The sequence below is a fragment of the Apis cerana genome, linkage group LG13 (genome assembly GCF_029169275.1).
Source record: "Apis cerana isolate GH-2021 linkage group LG13, AcerK_1.0, whole genome shotgun sequence".
Lineage (NCBI taxonomy): Eukaryota > Metazoa > Arthropoda > Insecta > Hymenoptera > Apidae > Apis > Apis cerana.
Window position 1 is genome coordinate 2,397,562 of NC_083864.1, and position 22,280 is coordinate 2,419,841.

The 22,280-nt window shown below is 22.8% G+C and overlaps 1 protein-coding gene across 2 annotated transcripts in view; it reads left to right on the forward strand.

Moving 5' to 3' along the window:
* Positions 1-21,138, forward strand: part of LOC107996943 (homeobox protein unc-42) — a 40,490-nt gene extending 19,352 nt beyond the window's left edge. The window contains exons 4-6 of one of the 2 annotated variants that reach the window (XM_062083481.1): positions 17,334-17,516; positions 18,916-19,015; positions 20,825-21,138. In XM_062083481.1, the coding sequence (XP_061939465.1) occupies positions 17,334-17,516; positions 18,916-19,015; positions 20,825-20,931 (390 nt within the window). In that variant the 3' untranslated portion in view covers positions 20,932-21,138. Of the gene's footprint in view, positions 1-17,333; positions 17,517-18,915; positions 19,016-19,868; positions 20,189-20,824 lie in introns of those variants that run through there. The other variant, XR_009832302.1, reaches the window with a different exon arrangement.
* The last annotated feature ends 1,142 nt before the right edge of the window (positions 21,139-22,280 follow it).

The window sequence follows — 22,280 nt, forward strand, 5'->3', positions numbered from 1 at the left end:
TTATTTTTGTTAAATTAGTTATCGATTAACTTTTCTCGTGAGACAAAATAAACGTCAAGAAAGACAAATTTATTTAATATTTCATGAAAAATAAATTATTTTTTATTTCTTTTTGGCGAAAATAGTTCTTTTAATAACAACAAACGTTTATATTGTTATTATTTCTAATATCATCCGTTTATTACAATAATCGCTACATTTATTCAATAATAAAATTATTTCAGAAATTTTCAATTTAAAAAATAAACATTATCCACAAACAATTAATTCTTTAATTCGTTATTTTTTACTTTACTTCAAATTCGATTGAAATACATTACTCATCAAATAATAAATACTCCTATTTAATTTAATACAAGCATAGCCTCGATTAAAATTTATCAAACGACGAATATCTTTATTTAAAATTATTATTTTTATTAAATTGTTACTCGAATTAAATTCGAAAAAAATTTAAAATAACGACATCTACATTAAGAATTTTCTTCGAAGCAACGTTTAGGGAAAAAATGAGACCCATCCATATGCATCGTCTGGAAAGTGAAATATAAACATGCAATAGATTCGAGGTGGTGCGGTTTTTGACAACGTTAAAGAATGGACGGGATGAAGGGGTACAGGCAACAGTTAGGATCCAACCGTTGCAGAATCACTCGGGTGGACCCCGAATCCTGAGCGGTACATATTAAAACAGCCAGTGCGTTTCGCTCTTTTGATATATAATGCAGGACGGTGTTGTTCGAGTTAAAAGCCCAGGAACCGCGGTGACTTAACCCTGTTAAACTGCGATGCCAAGTAAAACGCGGTTTGCTTTGCTTTTACTCGTTGGTTATAATCCATGCACAAAGTGTCCGGCCAGGAAATGGCTTCACCAATGCGGCCGAGACTTTCGAACGCGTTCGTTCGTTTCCAACCCTCAAATGGCACAAGTAGTCCAGCGCCGGTCTTCAATGTCGTTTTCAGTCATTAACTTTTGAAACCCAGTCGAACCCCTTGCCTTTTTCTATCGAAATGTTTTTCCGTTGAGAAATTCTCGTTATTCGCGGTATTAACGGTTCAATAAGAGAAAAGGAATGAATCGTTCGTTAAGGAAACGAGATTTACGTGCGCGGTGATGATTTATTGGAAAATTTACGTAATCTAAAAATCCTGCTTTGATGATAAAAATTTGTTACGATTCTAAAATACGATGAGAAAATTTAGATAACTATTTCGATATAACTTGATAAACTTAAACACTCATTGTATGTAATAATATATTTTCGTATTACGTCGTTTTTCTTGATATTCCTTTAATTCGTGTCAATTTTAATTCTTCATTTCGCGCTTATCGACGAATTATTATTGCACATTCGTAATTGTGAAAGAAATATGACATCTGTGGTATCAGAGATTCGCCAGCATTGGTTTGAGTGTATTGATAATTTATCTACAAAATTAGGAATAAGTGGCACAACATGTTTTTGATATTTTCTTCAACACGATTTCGATAAAACGAATTAATCGTATTATAAGTACATTAATTGTATACTTGTACTAATTGAAACGATACATTGCAATTATTCATTTTTGAAAAAATTTTTCAAATTGAAAAATTTTCGTATTGTGAACAGAATTTCATATTTTTATATTAGTACAGTAGAATATTAAAAAGTTTGAATTTTTGTAATTTTTGTAATTCAAATTTTGCTCTATTTCCCACTATTATAGAATTGTATTTAAAAATGGGTTGAAAGAATCATTTCATCTCTTCAAAACCATATTCTACTAGAAAAAAATTTGCATAAATATTAATATATTTGTGGAAAAAATCTTTAAAAGATCGATTTTAGAGGCAGAAACAAAAAATATTTAATCTTAAATTTTTACAAATTTTATAAGAATTAGATTAGAATTTCAATAATAAAAACCACAAAAACAAAAATTAAATTATTAGATATATTCAAAAGGGCGAAAATGAACATCTATTTCAATTCTTTTCGATCGTAAAAATTCGTTGCACAAAGATCCACAATCTATCGAATAATATTAAAAGATCTCCCTGTTTCTCTTTTATCGATAATATCCCATGCCACGGAATTCTCTTTAAAAGCTCCCGCGCCAGCTACGGCATTTTGTATTTCGAAAGATGGCGACACGCGGACACAGGGTGCTGTGTGGATGAAAGAGAAATAGGTAGGGAACGGCGGCGGTGGCAAAGTTGAGATGAGTTGGGGTGGCGAAGGGTGGGGGCGGGTGGCGCTGTACCGGAGGCTGCCATTATATCTGAGCCGCCATTTTAAATTGAATTTTCTCCACCCTAGATAGATCTGAAACGTCTCGAACCTTGCCGAGGTTCTTCCTCCTCCTCGTTGCGCGACGCCGAGGGGTAAGAAGATGAGGAAAAGTAAGAGGGAAACCCCCGTGCCTAACCCTCCCCTCTCCCTATGGCTCTCCATATCCCTATCTTTTTCTTATCTCTCCAACCCCTGTTTAGCGATGGATATCACACACACTTTCCCTGTCCTCACTGACACCAGAATTTCCCCTAACGAGGAACAAACTAAAACACGCGGGAATGTAAGTAGGGAAGTTGATTGCAATTTCAATGGCGTTTTGAATTCGTCGAGGAAGGCGAATGGTTGATTTCGAGTGGAATACGATTCTTCGAATTAATTCTCGATGAATAATAACCGATCAGAAAACGTAGGATAATAATAAATTAGGATTACTCGCACGTTTCGCAATTTTTCTTTTTTCCTTCGCTTTTAATGAAATTTATTTAAAGGATCTGGAACTGGATTTGAATTACAAATTGAAAATGAATAATTAATCGTATATTTCATGTAGATTAATAATTTGTCGATTGATATTTTACTATTTTTTTTATTAAAAGTGTTTATATATGTGTGATAGCGATTATTTATGATAAGATTTATATCAGTTATGTATGATAAATGATTGAAAAAATATATATATATTTGACAAAATAGAAGGGAAAGTAAAACAATGTATATAAGAATTTTATGTGTTAAGGATTATAATTGAAGAAATGAAATGCTAATTATATGTATGTGTATTTAACAGTTGATAAAAAACTTAATAAAATATACTAATTAATAAAAATTATTATCAAATATAGTTCAGACTTTTAAATTTTACTTAAAAATTTTATATAAAAAATCTTGTACATTGCGAATAATTTTAATTTCTTAAACAAAAGTTGTAATGATTATTTTTTAATGCAAGTTTTTCTTATCAAATTTTATTATACATAATGATATTTAATATTTATTAAAATGTGGTTTAAAAATTAATTCAAAATATTAAAATTAATTTAAATTAATTTTACAAAATATCTGTCTTACAACAGAATTATTTTATTTCCTTAATTATCTTAAAAATAATAATTAAAACTGAACTAATTAAATTTTATCAAATCTCACTTTATTAATTGTACAAAAAATTTTCTTTCAATTTAGAAAATCTTTTTTTAATTTATTCTTATAGCTTAAAATTTTCAGAGAGTCTTTTTATTAGAAAGAAATATCAGTAAAATTAAGATTAGCGATAGAGTAATCAGAATGAAGTATCTTACTCGTCATTTATATAAAATTATTCTACTATTAGAAATTAATTCTGTATTTTTTTAAAGATAAAATTATTATTTATTTAAAAAACAATCATTTTTATTTTTTGAAATATTCGCCATTTTTCTTGATTTTGTTACATCTTTCAAGTAATTTTCGAATAATGACAAAATAAATATGATAATTGTGAAATAATAAATTCGAACTGTTTTTTTTTGCATTTTTTCTAATGTTTGAAAGCATATAACGAAATAATATCGAAATATATGAATAAAAATTATATGATAAAGTTAGATTCAAAAGAATAGATTCAAAAAGAATTTTTTTCATCAAACAAAAATTTGATTTTAATTTATAATTATTGTATTTAATATCTCGTCGTCATTTTTGTTTCAATAAGAAATTTTGGTTGTAATAAATCAATTATTTGAAGTTTTTTTACTGTTTCTAAACTTTTGAATAGTACATTTAACTCAGTTTTAAATGGATTTGCAAAAAACAGTAATAACAGTTTTTTCACGTACAATTTTAATTTATAATCAAACTGTTACATAATTCCATGATTTTTAAATAATTAAATTTACGGGCAAAGTCTAATTTTCGTTACGCGATCATATCTTTTTATAGTGAAACGTAAGTAATTTAAAAAGGGGAAAATTCAAAAAATTAAATTTCATAATTTTAAATTTTGTTAATATTATTTTGTTACATTCTGCCTTTTCCAAAATTCATTGAAGCAATTTTAAAAACGGCGATGATAACATCTATGATAATGATAATAATAAAAAAAAGGGGAGCATCGTGGTAAGAGAATAATTCTCGAATCACCGCACAAGAAATCCTATTACGTCGAGGAAAAAGAAAGGTGAATCCGAGCTCCAATATTGAGTTAGCTAAGTTTTCATTCGACCTTTTTACTTCGATTCGACTTCCGATCGAAGCCTACCTAGTGGGCGTTTTACGAGAAAATTGACATCCAATGTAAGAGGAAATAAGAAAAACTGGGAGACGAAATAAAAATTGTCTGCGCGTATTCCTCGTTTTTCCTATCGTACAATACGATTTTCCTATTGATGCATTTGATAAACAAATAAAATTTATTATTATGGAATGATAATATTATACAGAGCGTCCTAAAAACATAGGTTAATCGAAGATTTCTGAGATAATTTCAAACAACTTTTTTTCTTTGTAAAAATTTTAAACGAGTTATTACAAAAAAATATTGATCAATCGTAGAATCCGTAAAGTTCGCCGTCGATCGAACAAATAAATTTAACATTATGCATTGAAGCAAAATATATTGAATATTTATTGGACAAAATATCGAATTATATTTTATTCGCAAACAATGAATAAATTTGTTTATTATCTAAGGTTCAATATGATATTATTTTCAAAATTTAAAAAATTTTATATATACTATGTTATAAAAGGAATCTTATATTATTTGATGAAAAAATATAAAATATAAAATAATAATTTTTTATTCTAAAAATATTAATTTACTCATGAATGCATAAATACGTAAAATACATTCTAGAGTTAATATATAGATTTGTACACTTTTTGAAATAATTTCCTTAATCTTTTCAAAATAATATATTTGTCCAATAATAATTAATATAATCTAATATTAAGATAATAATAATTATTGATATTGCAAAATTGATTTTTATTTTCTTTAGTTTATTTATGTAAAGTAAATTATCTTTAATAATAGTTGTCATTAGAAATAGCCATATAAATGGAACTTTGTTGTAAATACTAATATAGTAATTATTTATTTACTTCCTATATATTGTAAACACATTTTTTAGTAGACATTTTGATAATATTCCTTATAGTTTATCTATAATTACTTTCGATATTAATTGATGATTATAATCATTTTTAATCATTATTAAAATATTAAATAATGTGATTTTTTTTTATACGTTTATTAATTAAAATATTTTATCGTATCTTAAAAATTTATAACGCTTTGGTGTATTATTTAACACGTTACTTTTGACTTCACTTGTAACTTTTTATCCTTTTATCCTATTAGAATTAAGAATTTCGAAGAATATTGAATTAGTTTGTAGTTTAATTTCGAATTTGGATTAAAAGTTATATACATATAACCAATAAATTCCCTAGATTTAATATCTCTAGATTATTTTTATATATAAAATTATAACAAGAATTTAATTAAATTAATTAAATTTATAATGAGATACTTGATATAAAAATGTAGAATATATCTGAAAAACTTTAAAAATTATTAATTTGACTTACAATTCATTTCAAAAAGATTTGAGACATGAAAATATTAAATATCCAGGAACGTTTTTTCTAATTAAAAAATTAAAGAAATGTAATAATACAATTCTATATGAAAAATTATACATAAAATAAAAGACTTTTCTAATTATATAATATTTAAGAACATGTAATCTATGCTCAACATCATTGTTCTGAAATAATTTATTCTATCCCTTCAAAATTATTTTTAACCTTGATTTTGATTTTCAACAATTTTTAATAAAATCTATAAAAGAAATGGATCCTGTACAATATATTCAATTTACTCCATATATTAAAAAAAAAGAAAAAAAGATAAATGACAAGAAAGAAAGAAAGAAAGAAAGAAAGAAAGTAGTAAGTACTTAGATATATTTTCTTACAGAAAGTAATCCATTATCTCTGGATCCATTTTCTGTCTCTATACATAGGTTAGCTATCAGAGTGCACGATATTCTCTTAGGTATACAGAAGGATAGTTTTCTCGGTCGTGGTCCTCAAAGTAGCAGACATTTTGAGCTGTTCTCCCCTTGAGAGAAAGATGAAGAGAGAGCTGCACTTTCGCTACTCTCCTCGTTCTATCTTTCTCTATCGGGGAACATAGCTGGAGGGAGGAGGGTTGGAGAGCACGGTTATTGAATTACGAACTCTTAGCTTTCCAGTTCTTGTAGGGTACGCGCCTTAAGGGATGCGCGCAAGTATGTTCGCAAAAAGCTCTTTCAGAGAAGTTGTAAATAAAAGGAGTCATCCACTTTTACAGAATCTAGTCAGTTAAATGTATCTTATATATATACGATTTGTATATATGTATGTATATATGTATTTTTTCATTTGCAAATTTTCGAGAGATTTAAAAACAAGAACCATTTAATAAAAATATATGACTGAATATAACGTTAGATTAAAGATTTGAAGCTGAGTGAATACGATTTTAATATTATTTAATTAATTGTTTTAGCAAATTTTATATTATACGTTAATGTGAACTCCTCGATATCAAATTCTCGAGTTTAAAATTCAACATAAGAAATTTCTCAAAAATATTAAGGAAAGAAACAATCTTCCATTGGTATGAAAAATTATAATTGACAATATATATATAAATAAAGGAAGAAATTATCAATAGCAATCAATTAAATTAATCAAATCGATTAAATCGTAATAAATTTAACTTTGTTTTTCAATGGAAAAGATGTAGATAGAATTTGTTAATCGAAGTTACTAAGTTAATATTATTTTCAATAAAGCTATAATTAAAAATTCATTTCATTTTTATTTTTATAATTGTGCAATTTGATTTTTAAAATATTATCATTTAATTTTTATATTTTTTTTTCAAAAGGTTAATTCTATTACGAAAAGAAGAAATTAGTCAGAGGAACGTGAAAAAATGTTATGAGATTATTTCTGTAGTACAATTATGATAAGATGATTTTCGTAATACAATTACATATAAGAAGAAAGAATAGATATATATGCGATATCCTTTGAATGAAATCTATGAAACTGTATAAATATAAATAATGTACAATTTTAATAAATTTATGAATTTTTTTATTTCTTTTAAATTAAAATGAAATCGGATAAAAATTCGGAATTATATGGGATGATATATATAACTTTTAAGAGAGATAAGTTAATAAAATAATATTAACAAATAATAATACAATAATACAATCATAATTTATTTTATTTTATAATTATATATTACGAGCCATTCGACTTTTATAAATATTATACATACAGATCAAAACTTGTTAATTCATATTTCTGCCATATTCTAAACGACTAAAATAAACATATTTAATCTTAATCTTATCACATTTGAAACTATAGCGAAATGGCGAATATTGATTTTCGATAAGTATAAAAATAGTTATAAAACGGCGAAAAATGTAATGAAAATCAAAATGAATATACATAATGATGACAACATTTATACTAAACACGTGTACAAAAGAAAAAAAAGATACGCGAAACATTTTTTTTCATTTTTTACATTTTTTATTATGAAAAGTCCAATTATACACGTCAACTACGATAGAATAGAAAATTTTTCATAATACATGACCGATCTCAAAAACGATCTTAAAAGATTGTTGCTAAATCATGTTATTGAAAAATTTGTATAATTCTTTTTATTTTGAAAACATGAAGATATATGTGTGTTGAAACAAATACGGTTATTTTCATCTCTTGGCAATCTCAGTGGTTTTAGTAGGGTTAATTTGAGAATATGACGGCGGAATAATTCAAACCATTTAATAATGTAGGTACTCATAAATATAATATCCTTTTAAAAAGACATCAAAGATTAGTGATGTCTTTGTGTCGTTTGGAAAAATTTATAAACTGTATATCTAATTGTATAAAATTGCTTATATTTTATTAGAAATTTTATTTATCGTTATTCAACCGATCGTAAATTTGTAATAAATTTGTAATAAATTTTAATTAAATACTTTGAAATGATTTTGTTTAATTGTAAATACTTGTTCAATTATATTATCAAGGAATAAATAATTTACTTACAACGTAGTCATAATCTTTCATCTCGTTACCTCGTGTTAATTAACTAAATAAAAACTTTATATTTTCTTAATAATATATTTATTTAAAAAAAACATTTTTATAAATGTGCAGTTGTATCTTTCAACTTAATCAAATTTTTAAAAAATAAAAAATTATTAAGAAATGTTCAAATATCAGAATAATTTATAGTTATCATTTTAATTATTATTTATCATAAAAATTATATATTTTTTGTATATAAATATAGATAATAATAATACATAAATAATTATTATAAAATAAGTCACGTTTTAAGTATAATTTATATCGCAACGACATATTTATATATATTTAGATATATTTATTTATAGAAACTTATAATATATATATATCTATTTCATTCAGTATACTATATCTCCATTGCATATTATATATGTAATATATATAGATTATCGAAAAAAATTTAATAATTATTTTAATATATTATATAGAAATTATTGCAATAATCTGTATTTAAATTTTTCTATTTATTCAATCAATCATATTTTTCTTATTGCACAAATATTAATATCTACCAATTTATAAAATAAAACAGTTATATCATATTATTTATATAGAGTGATGTTATATTTGATAAAAAAGAAGATAATTTTAGAAGTATTCAAGTAAAATAAAAATAGATAACATTTTTGAAATATGAAAAGCTCTCAATAGATAAAAAAAAGTAAGCACTTGTAAGTGTATTTTCTTTCGAAAAACAAATAAATAAAAAGAATTTATATAATTTTATATAAACTAATACAAATGAAATAATTTTTTAATATTTTAATATTAATAATAAAATATCTAATATTTTATTATTGCAAAATATACATTCAATTTTTTTATTAAAATTTGTTTTTACTTAAAGTTTTTAGAAATTAATATCATTGTATTTATTTTTTTAAAAAAAATTCTTTAATAATTATATATTATTAATTTTTCAAATATAGGAAACAAAAAAAAACTGGAACATTTTTCAATGAAATATTGATAATTTTTCAAAATATACCTAAATTATTTGCAATCACATAATAGAATAATAGATAAAATTATGAAAACAAAAAAAATCAACAAATTAATAGGATATTATAGTACTATTTTTTCATAAAGAATTTATTATTTTTTATTATATGTAATATAATTATACTATATCCTGAATATATAATATACATGTATATATATATATATGTATATATATATATATGAATCTCAATATTATTATTATATTAATTACAATTCTATTAATTAAATTGTGAATATTATTTTGTAATATGATAATATTTACATTATATTATAAAACAATATTATCTCAATTTATGATTATATTAAAATTTAAAGAATATAAATTTTTAAATTTTAAGTTTTAAAGATATGTATATTGCAATTCAAATTAATTACATTTATAATACGTTTTGACTCTTCGATATATTTCATCTTTCCTTTAAAAATTTATAATAATAAATTAAATTGAATTAAGTAGAATAATACGAAATAATTTATTAAATTTTCTTGTTAATCATTTTTTAAAGACATTCACACGCATTTTTTTTTTAGAAATACATTCTATAAATACATGCTGTAGTATTAACAACATTTAGATCCATCATTTTTATCGATTCGAGTCCTGTTCATTTTACACAAGCATGTATTAACATGTATCTGCGTATGTGTAAAGTGAAATGTCGTTATATTTGCTGAGTAATATAATTTGCAACGATGCATACTCGAATACTTTGAACTTTGACTTTTAGATCGAGGCTTTATCATGGAGTAATATATCACCATAATCAAAAATAAAGGCTTAAAAAAGAATAAATGAATCGGAGTACTTTTTGACGCGAGATAGAATGTCCTCAAAAGGAATGTTTCAAAAATCTATGTTTCAATAAAACATCAAAAATCATCTTTTTTTTTACGCATTTTATACAGATACTTACATGTATACGTTACAATATTTAATCTCCATTTTATCCAAGACAAAATCTAAATTAAATTCGAAATTTATTATTAAATCTACTATTATATCTATTTTAAGTATGTAGTAATATTAGATATTAATAATATTATATAAAAACTTAATTTGGTGTTTTTATAATAAATTATTTATATTTGATCCATACATTTATAATATCTTATTTGATGAGATATAAATGGAATAGTATAATTTGTTTCATTTCTTAAATTATCAATGTAAATTATTAGCATCGAAGAAATAAAAGTGATTAATTTAGGAGAAAAAGACAGTTTACTAATGATATGAACATTTGATAAAAATTGATAATATCAAAATGAACAAATATTTCAACTCTTATAAATAACTGTCGATAATTATTTATAAATGAAAATTGTCGAAATATCATTTAGCTTATAATCATTTACTACACTATAAATAATTTTTTAATGCTTCTTTTAGATACATACTTAATCCTTATTGAATGTACGCATATATTATAATCATAACGATAAATAACCAATTATCTTCAATCATGATTTTCAACTTAAATCATAAATTTTTATAAATATAATTAAATAACAATCATTATTATGTTTATAAAAATTAGATTAAAGATTAGAAAATATGCATATATTTATACTTGAATACAAGAAATATATATTTAATTAGATATATCATAATTTTAAAAAAATAGTAATTTTCTTTTTTTTCTCTATCTATTTTACATTCGAAATGTGGATATATATATATATTTTAATTATTAGTATAAATTTTTATCATATTAAAAATATGTAATTATGTATCTATAATATTTATTTTTTTTTATTATTTAATTTATCTATCTATTATTTTCGATTCAATTCTACTTTACAACATTTATAAAATTCCAAAAAATATTTAAACACAAAAAATTTGTTTACTGTACATTGAAAATAATAAAAAATAAAAAATAATTATACAAATATTTCTAATTATATATTATTAACAAAATTTACTAATCCCTGTTCTACTAATAACTTCTAATAATTATTTTTAATAATAGATTCTCGTACCAGGCAACGAGAACTTCGACGTGAAACTAATGACTCAGGGTGACACGTAAATTCAAATTATTTGGGATGCAAGTATCTTTTGTGCAAGTGCAAATCGGCTCATGTGCCGTGAATTCAAATGCGGGTCGTAATTGGTTATGCATGGTGCTTCGCTTGTTCCATGATTTCCGTATGTGCAGTTTAAAATGATGTTGGTATATTCAGATACTCACGTATGCACAAGTGCGTCTCTTTTTGAAATTATCGGCACAATCTCTTTGTCTAACAATATTATTGTCGATATTATTGTATTCAAAAAATTTAATTTACAGAAAGAAATTATATCAATCCTCCATGCTAATGATAATATTTTATATAAAATTTATTAATTGTTTTTTCAAAAAAATTTCGTAATAATAATTATTAAATAAAACTTTTTGTTTTCAAGACTTTAATTATTTTATTAATTATCTTATTGGTTAACTTATTATACTTGAGGTTTCAGATCTATAACTTTTTAATTCATAAAACAAAATATTCAATTAAAACTAAATAGATATTTTTTAAACACTTTTATAATGAAAAATATATAAAATTAAAGGATTGAAGTTTAATATTTACGTAAATTAAAAATGAAATAAAATCTCTTTTTTTATATTTTTTTATAATTTATAATATAATCAGTACGATTATGCATGCTAAATGAAAAATTTGTCATGAAACAGTTGTAACTTTTTCATTCTATGCATATTATGATATTTCATTTGTAGCGATAATTTTTCGTAATTTTTATATTCTTTCTTTTTTTTTCATATTTTATGTTGACTTATTCATCTGCTACAGAATATTTTTCAAAGAGAAGTACAGATAAATACATTACAAATCACACTTCGAAATATGTTACGAAAGAAAAAATTTATGGAATATAAAGAAAGAAAGATAACACTATACGATGATCAACTCAAACAGAAATAACAAAAAATAACAAAAAAAAAAACAAAAATAACATATAAAAAAGATATATACGGAAAATGTAGGAAGCAACAGAACAGGCCTGATCGAGCCACCCTCGTGTATCACTCGTTTCACCGCACGATAATGTATAAGAACGATAGAGAAACAGAGAACAGAAGAGAGTACGCATATGTATGTTTATATATATTCTCTGTATGCGTGTGCGTGAGAATGAGAGAGAGAGAGAGAAAGAGAGAGAGAAAGATAGTGTGAAGAGGAGGAGAGACGGTGTACAGTAGAAATGTCGATAAAACATGTTGGCCAATGAGGAAGCTTGGAGTGACGTCACAGTCGTGGCATTGGCCAATCAGGAGGCACCGGTAACATCACCACGAGGGTGGAAACAAGTCGACCCCAACCAGGGGAGAGGCTTTTCTCTTTCTGGGGGGTTGCACGGGAAAAGGGTCGGTTGGGTAGGGAATCACGAGAACCCGGAAGAAGAGAGGGGAAACGAAGAAGGAGGCACTGGTAGGAAGGGTGGTTGTAGGCGGGATAAGGGGGTAGGCGATCAGGGGTTCGGGGATTCGGTGTGCATACCGGGGAGCTGGTGGTGGCGGTTCAGGCAACCCCCAATATGGGTTTACTAATCCCGCGAAACAATGGAAATTGCCCGATGCAAAATGGCGATAGATAAACTAGTCTACCTCGGGGAGTCCGAGAAAGGACGAAATATATATATATATATATATATATATATATATATATATATATATATATATATGATATGTGATATATATATATATACATATATACATATATATATATAGCTCGGTATGGATGGTGGAAGAGGACACGGTTCGTTTACGCTATGGTTAATGCGTTTCGATAGATTGAATTTTCGAACACGCATTCGAATATTGCCAGATTTTCCACGTATTTTGGTTTTTCATTTAATGGGAAGGATCTCGATTAATCTACTACTTAGATAAATTACAATATAATATTTTATATAAAAAATGAAAAGTATATTATCGACAGAAGTTAAGAAATGAATTAATTGTTTGTGAATTTCTTTGTACTTTTTATCCTCTGAGATCGGTAGGTTAGGACTAAGGATAACAGAGGGAGATAATGGTTCATATGTCATTAATTAATAATTTTTTCCAATATGTATGGATAAACTTGAAAACGAATTTTATCTTTTAACTTCAGTAAGTAGGTAAGTTCAAATTTTTAAAGTTGTAAAAAATTGATAAAACTGAACTAAATTTTCTGGATATAACTGATTCTTCTTTTCATTACATTAGATAAATTATATATAAATGTATTAGACTTGTCTAATTCTTTTGCTGATCACTGAGCATTATATTAAAAAAGTGGATTTGTCCGGTTTTTGTGCGTCTTCGATTAAAATAGTTGTATTGAAATCAAAGAATATTTGAAGATTTATTTATAGTTATAGTAGATACAATAGTGAAAAATGATGATAAATATATGTGTTTTGTAATTTAATTAGAAGGGCCTTGATTAACCTAAATAATAATTTGATTAATATTAATCTAAATAATTTGTTAGTGTTGAATATTTTAAATAAAATATATAGGAAATAATTATTGAAATAGATTTCTTGAAATAAAATGATATTTGAAGATTTATTTTAAAGTTATAATAGTAGAAAATATTATTTAAAATTAATTAAATTACATTAAATATAATTATTAATTATAATAACAATTTATTAAATTGTATTGGAAATAATTATTTAAATATATGTGTCTTAATTTATATTATTTCAAATATAAGTTTTTAATTATAATTTAACAAGAAAAGTGAATAAAGTAAATGATAATAAAATGAATAAAAAAATAAATATAGAAAAGGAAAATAACTTATTTATAAACTCTCTTATATTTTTAATAAATTTAAATATTGTGAAAAGTCTAATTATACATGTCAATCACGATAGAATAGAAAATTTTTCATAATACATGTCCGATATCAAAAATGTTAAAAGATTACTGCTAAATCATGTTATTGAAAAATTTGTATAATTCTTTTTATTTTGAATTCTTTTTATTTTTATTTTGAATATCATAAAGATATATGTGTATTAAAACAAATACAGTTATTTTTATCTCTTAGCGATCTCAGTGGTTTTAGTAGGGTTAATTTGAGAATATGACGGCGGAATAATTGAAACCGACACTTAATAATGTAGGCACTCATAAATATAAATGTCCTTTTAAAAAGACATCAAAGATTAGTGGTGTCTTTGTATTGTTTGGAAAAGTTTATAAACTATATTTAATTGTATAAAATTGCTTATATTTTATTAGAAATTTTATTTATTATTATTCAACCGATCGTAAATTTGTAATAATAAATTTTAATTAAATATTTTTATAAATAATTTCATTTAATTGTAGATACTTGTTCAATTATATTATCAAGGAAATAAGGAAAAGGAATAAATAATTTACTTATAACGTAGTCATAATCTTTTATCTTGTTACCACGTGTTAATTAACTAAATAAAAACTTTATATTTTCTTAATAATATATTTATTTAAAAAAAACATTTTTACAAATGTGCATCTTTCAACTTGTATCTTTCAACTTAATCGAATTTTTAAAAGATAAAAAATTATTAAGAAATGTTCAAATATCAGAATAATTTATAGTCACCATTTTAATTGTAACAATTATTTATCATAAAAATTATATATATATATTTTTTTGTATATAAATATAGATAATAATAATACATAAATAATTATGTAAATCACGTTTTAAATATAATTTATATCGCAACGACATATTTATATATATTTAGATATATTTATTCATAAAAACTTATAATATATATATCTATTTCATTCAGTATACTATATCTCCATTGCATATTATATATGTAATATATATAGATTATCGAAAAAAATTTAATAATTATTTTAATATATTATATAGAAATTATTGCAATAATCTGTATTTAAATTTTTCTATTTATTCAATCAATCATATTTTTCTTATTGCACAAATATTAATATCTACCAATTTATAAAATAAAACAGTTATATCATATTATTTATATAGAGTGATGTTATATTTGATAAAAGAGAAGATAATTTTAGAAGTATTCAAGTAAAATAAAAATAGATAACATTTGAAATATGAAAAGCTCTCAATAGATAAAAATAGTGAGCATCTGTAAGTGCATTTCCTTTCAAAAAACAAATGAAAAGAATTTATATAATTTTATATAAATTAATACAAATAAAATAATTTTTTAGTAGTTTTAATACTAATAATAAAATATTAGATATTTTAGAAAATATTATTTAAAATATATTAAATATAATTATTAATTAAAATAACAATTTATTAAATTGTATTGAAAATAATTATTTAAATATACGTGTCTTAATTTGTATTATTTTAAATATTATTTTTTAATTATTATTTAACAAGAAAAATGAATAAAGTAAATGATAATAAAATGAATAAAAAAATAAATATAGAAAAAAAAATAACTTATTTATAATCTCTCTTATATTTTTAATAAATTTAAATACACGAATATTAATCTTTCACTTATTTTATGATGCACAAATATTAAATAAAATTAAAATTAAAATTAAAATTAAAAGAATTAAATATTCTTATCCTAATAGTACAAATATGCAATAAACACATGTTCATTTAAGAAGGAAATCACTTTTTGATATTTTAAATTAATCTTTTATTATTTCTGCAATCAGTATTTTAAAATTATAATAAGTATAAACTTTCTCTGTGTAAAATTTTTTTTTCTAATCTTTAATCTGACTTTTCTAAATATAATAAAATTCTCTTTTATATATTTCATTAGTGAAAATTTATGATTTAAGTAGAAAAATGTAAATGATTTTATCTATTGGCATCGAAAATTGCAAACGATATGCAATATTTGATAAAAAATATTATTTTCTTTAAGCAATTTAGGTTAAGTTATTAAATGAAAAATAAATACAATGATGATAAGAATTAGATATATGAAAAATGCAAAAGAATGATTTAAAAATATGATTATCATGATTTTGATATAAATCTAATTTAATAAAAATTTAATTTAGTAATGTGTAAATACGTTTAAATATGTTCCTAATATTATATGCATATAAATGAATGTAAAATCGCTTATTGTATGTTGTTGTGTATAATTTATAATAAATATTTTAATTTTTTAAAACAGAAATTACAATTAATCTGATATTAGATAAAGTTGTAATTTCAATAGTATATTTTGAATAACTTTGCCATAAAACGAAGTTGTTTTCTCATTAAATAATGTTAGAATAAATATGTAATATTATTATGTTAAAATTCTTATTATAAATATAATGCAAGTAAGTTTTTAAATTATGTATATAATGTAAAATGAAAATATTACTTTTGATTTTAGTTATTCTAATTATAATGCTATTAGTCAAGACCATTTTATATAAAAAAATAAAATATATGGCTGGACTCTTTTGCATAATTAAATTAATATTATTAACGAAGTTTTATAAATTACCACTATAATAAATTCTTTTATAAAGAGAAACTTTCTAATAATAAAAAATTTTTTATGAAACAAGCAATTCTATAATTAAATTATTCTAATAATTTAATTATTCTATAATTAAATTTTACAAATTACAAACTAGATAATTATTACAAATTCATTGTAAAAATTAATTTAGAATAACAAAAAACTATATATCTATTACTTGTTATTTGTCAATTTATTAAATTACGTACATAAAAATTTATAAATAATCTTTATTGATATATAATATAATATACTGAATAAATAAAAAATAAATATACAATCCAAAGATATTTATTTTTTAAAATAATATTTATGCATCTCGATTTATTTTATGAATAATATCAAATATTATTTTTAAAATTAACAAATTTTTTTTAGATTTTATTGCATTTTTATTTTCTTTGTACTAATAGGTCTGGTTTCAAAATAGAAGAGCAAAATATCGGAAACAAGAAAAACAACTTCAGAAGGCTTTGACTCCAATTCCTGCTTGTCAAGGTGCTATGATGAGAAATATATATCCTGGTGCTAGCAGAGGTTATCAACCGTATCCTCATCCTCATAATAGCATAAATGGAATAAATCGCTATCCTCAGGCAAGTTATATTTATATTCATTTATTTGTTTTTAAATTAATTTTTATATTAATTTCATTATAACCACCATATTTATTTTGATCAACTATCAACAACATTTTTGTACTATTATGATTGTATACTAATATTTCTCCTTACTTTTTAAATAATAAATAATTTAAAAATTTTATATTTTATATAAAACTAATATAAATTTAAAAAAATTGCTCTATATATAATCCATATGTTCTAAATACATATAAATATATTTAATAAAATCAAATTTTCGATTAGGTTAAATTTCTTCGTAAAGTAAAGTACGATAAATGGATAATAACAGATAAATTTTACTGTATCCAGTAAAATATGAATATTTCAAGATATTAATCCACTATCACGTTCCAATCGTGATATATGTGTATTAATTAAATGAAAAAAAAAAAGGAAAAAAGAAAAAAATTCGTTAACGGTGACAATCGATGCATCACGCCTAACAAGCAACGTATCGTATCTCTACGAATGAATTCGATGCGTTTCTCGTTAATGATTTTAACCGAGGTATTAAATTGAAGTGCACCTGAGCGTCCGGCGCATCGCTATCGGTCGATGTAGCTAAATTGCATTTCGACTGATTAGTTGGGTCGGACGGATTACCGAATGCCTACCGGTTTAATTAAGCCAATAATTCGTCGAGCGTATCGGTTTGCCAATAAAAAAGCTTCGAGATCCTCTTAATCGATCTTCGAAGTCACGTTTGAAATACCGGAATAAAATTATTCGATGATATTCAGTGTAATATTTATTTGATCTATGTAATCTTTATCGATTAATTCTAATCATTATTTATATATTTATAAGTTTATAAGTTATTGGATACTTATTAATTTTAAACATAACCTCATTAATCATATTAATGTAAATTTGTTTTTTGTAATAGTTATAAAGTTCTAAGTATTTGTTTAATATAAAATTTTATGATTGATCTTGATTATATTGATTTTAAATATTAAATTTGAAAAAATAATATATAGATTATATTTTTTTGTAAAATAAGAAAAGTTTTTAAATTTGAATAATAGACTAACATGCATTATTTAATGTTTTTATTAAAATATTTTAAAGTACTTTTTGTTTATTTCTCTTCGAAAATAATATAATTTTTTTACATTACGAAACTATTAATATTTATATTCATAAATTTCAATTATTAAAAATTTGATATCATTAAATAAATAATATTCAATATTATAAATGAATATTGCTAAATGATCAACAATTTTTAAATACCTTTTACACTCGTACATATTATTCACTTCAATCTTAATGAATAGTATATTCTCTTAAATGATTTAATGGAACATTTTATCGTATTACCTTCGTGTAATGAATAACTAATTTACATATAAATTTATGTTTATAGATGGGCACGACGTCCTATCCAAGTATGACCCAGCCATTTTCTATGTCACATTCAGCATCAAATATGTCTGCAGTTACTGGTATGAGACAAGATGCAATGGGTAAGTGTATATTAATTTTATCTACATATTAAAATAATTATTACACATATTTAATCCATTAATTAATTTCATTAACTGACAAATTTTATAATATAATATTTTATTATATATTATATATTATATTATAAATATATATAATTATATATTATATTATATAATTCCAAATATCATATATTAATTATTGAAAAATATTCAATATAAAAACATGAAAAGAAATAATAATTCAAATGTAACTATCGATATCATTATTGATAAAAACTAAAAATAATTCTCATTTTTTCTTTTTAATTCGAAGTTTATTATTAGAGATATTGTTAACAATATGTATCTATCTATATATATATATATAATATATTACTTAGAGATTAATATGTTATATATATTATTATATATATTATACTATTATATATATATATATTAATACTATATATTAATAATATATTAATATTATTATTAATATTATTATATAAAATGAAATAATATTAATATTTGAATATCTTGGTTATTGTTATTATTGATAGAAAAATCTAAGTTGTATATTATTGAATCGCATATAATTGGATATAAATAGTTTTTTTTATAAGTGAACTTATAGAATTCAATGAAAATCAATTTCATTTTTTTAAATGATATATTTTTTTTTTTCAATAAATATATAATTCAAGATTATTCAAGCAATTATCAATGAAAATCTATAAAAAAAAAATAATTTTATTTATATGAGGAATAAAATTTTTTAAATTTAAAAAATAAAGTTATACAATATGAACTATATGAAACTATATGAAAATAGTAATTTAATAAGAACAATACGAAGAAAATAATGAAAAATTTAAATTCTTCTTTAGAAATACAAACAAGATTTTTATGAAAATAATCAGAGATTAGTTTTTCTTTAGTTTCTTTATTTTTTTTATTGTGTAATTATTTATTAATTATTAAGGTGTTGGTCTAAAATTATTAAATAACTCAGTAAAATGTTGGACCGGAAATGACGAGATCGGACATCCGTGCAAATATTCGTTCGTTCAGTCCAAGACGTTTTCCCCATTTCCGCTCAAGCGCCGTCTTACATCATTTCCGGTGCAAGATGGAATATCGCTTTAAAATCAAATCAAGACTATTCGCGAATTGCCTACTCACTAGTGTTGGTGTTCTTATTCAGTATCGAGTGTAGGTCTTCGCTCAATATCTTTGGTTCTTATAACGATTTAACGTTTTAATTTGATGGAAAATCAAGAGATTAATGATAAACCTTTTGGAAAATTCATTAAATCGAATCCTTGAATTATTAATTCTAATATAAAAGAAAAAAATTTACTTTCGTTTTTCAATCGTTTTTAATGAGAAAATGACAATGAATATTTAATATTAATAATAATAATAATATTTAAATATTATTAAATTCTTAATTAAAATATATATATATATATACATATATAGAATTGAATCTTGGTAATTCAAATCTTAAGATCAGATCTAAAATCCAAAGTGATAAGTTAAATGAATAACCTATAAATGAAAAGATATCTATGAATATATTAACATTATGCATAATATACATATTATGAATTAATTCATTTTTCAATATTTTTAAATTGAAAAAAATTTTTTTCTTAAAATGTTCAAATTAAAATATTTATAAAATATTTAGATTTAAAAAACACTACAATATTTTAATTCGTGCAAGTTGTTCAATTAATACCAAAATTAATAGACAGTTTCGTTTTAATGAAACTAATAATTGAAAAGAGTAATAATAGTCATATAGTAAAAAATAAGATAAATTAATTTATTGCTTTATTTCAGGAATGTCAGCCGAAGATGAATGGTACAACAAAAGTATTTCCGCTCTGAGAATGAATACGGCACATCATCCTAACCTCGCTGCACCAATGCTACAATATCAAACATAATTGTAAACGTATATGGAATGGATGATTCGACGAAATCGTTATGAGATATTATATTTGACTGCGTATCTTCATTCAGACAATTGAAAACGTGTTGTCAAGAGAAGAAGAGGAAAAAATTGTTTCAAAAATACTATGAAGCATTAAATTAAGAAAAAAAAGTGAAACGAAATCAAATTAAATCATGTGACATTTTACACAAGAAAAAAAAGAACGAAAAATTCGAATTTCTAATAGACACGAAAATAAATAATCGTGTTCCCATTTTAACGTCTTACCAGGATTATTCATTTATTAATAATGTTATTGATAGAGAAATCAGTCCTGACTATTGCGTTTAAATTAACGAGAGATATCACCTGACATTTCATCATAATGTTAACGATATTTTGGTAAAGTAACTTTGTTAATATCATTTGATATTATTAATAAAAAAATATATATATATATATTATTCATGTGCGGCGTTATGCATATACACGCGGATGATATGTATATTCCATTAAATATATGTATACGCACATAACACTATGATTATTAGTGAAAAATGGTTATGTATGTACACAAATTTCTATTATTCTGTACAAAGCGTAATATATTTCGATCAAACTTTGAGTTTTTAAATTAAATAATACATGTTCTTAGGATCGTCATTTTTTTCTAGTAGTAGTAGAAATGCATATTGCCGCGTAATGCAATTTTGCATTAAAATTTATTATGAGATTATTCGTAGAACATAAATACGATATGTATATATTCGTTTTGTTGTTTGTTCCTTTTGTTTTTATTTGTTTTTATCAGGGATGGAACATTTGGAATTTTGAAATTTTTTTTATAAAAAAGTCGAAATCTAGGTAAATAATAATATAATTTAAATAATGTAAATAAGTTACAATAATATCGTGAGGATATGAATTATATTTTTATTTAATTAACAATTTTTAAAAATCAAAATGATGGCTTTTATTATTATTGGCTGATTATGAAGCAAGAATTTAAAGAATTTATATAAAATCAAAATTTGTTTGTTTTAAATACTTTTCTTGATAAAGTATATTGAATAAAAGAAAGAAAAAAATAAAAATTCTAAATTTCAAAAATTTTGAAAAATAATAATAGTTTTAAATTCGAATTTAAAAATCAGGTTTCGATCCATCTCTTATTTATATATCTTTCACGCGCATTTTATACCAATAAAAAAGAATATTTAAAAAAATGATTTTTTTTTTTAACTTTACCATTTCTTTTTTCTTTCTTGTATATGATAAATGCTATGCATAATTATAATTAAAATAATCGATATGCACACATGAAGTGGAACTCGAGAAGAGCGCACAGTCCATATCTTTTTG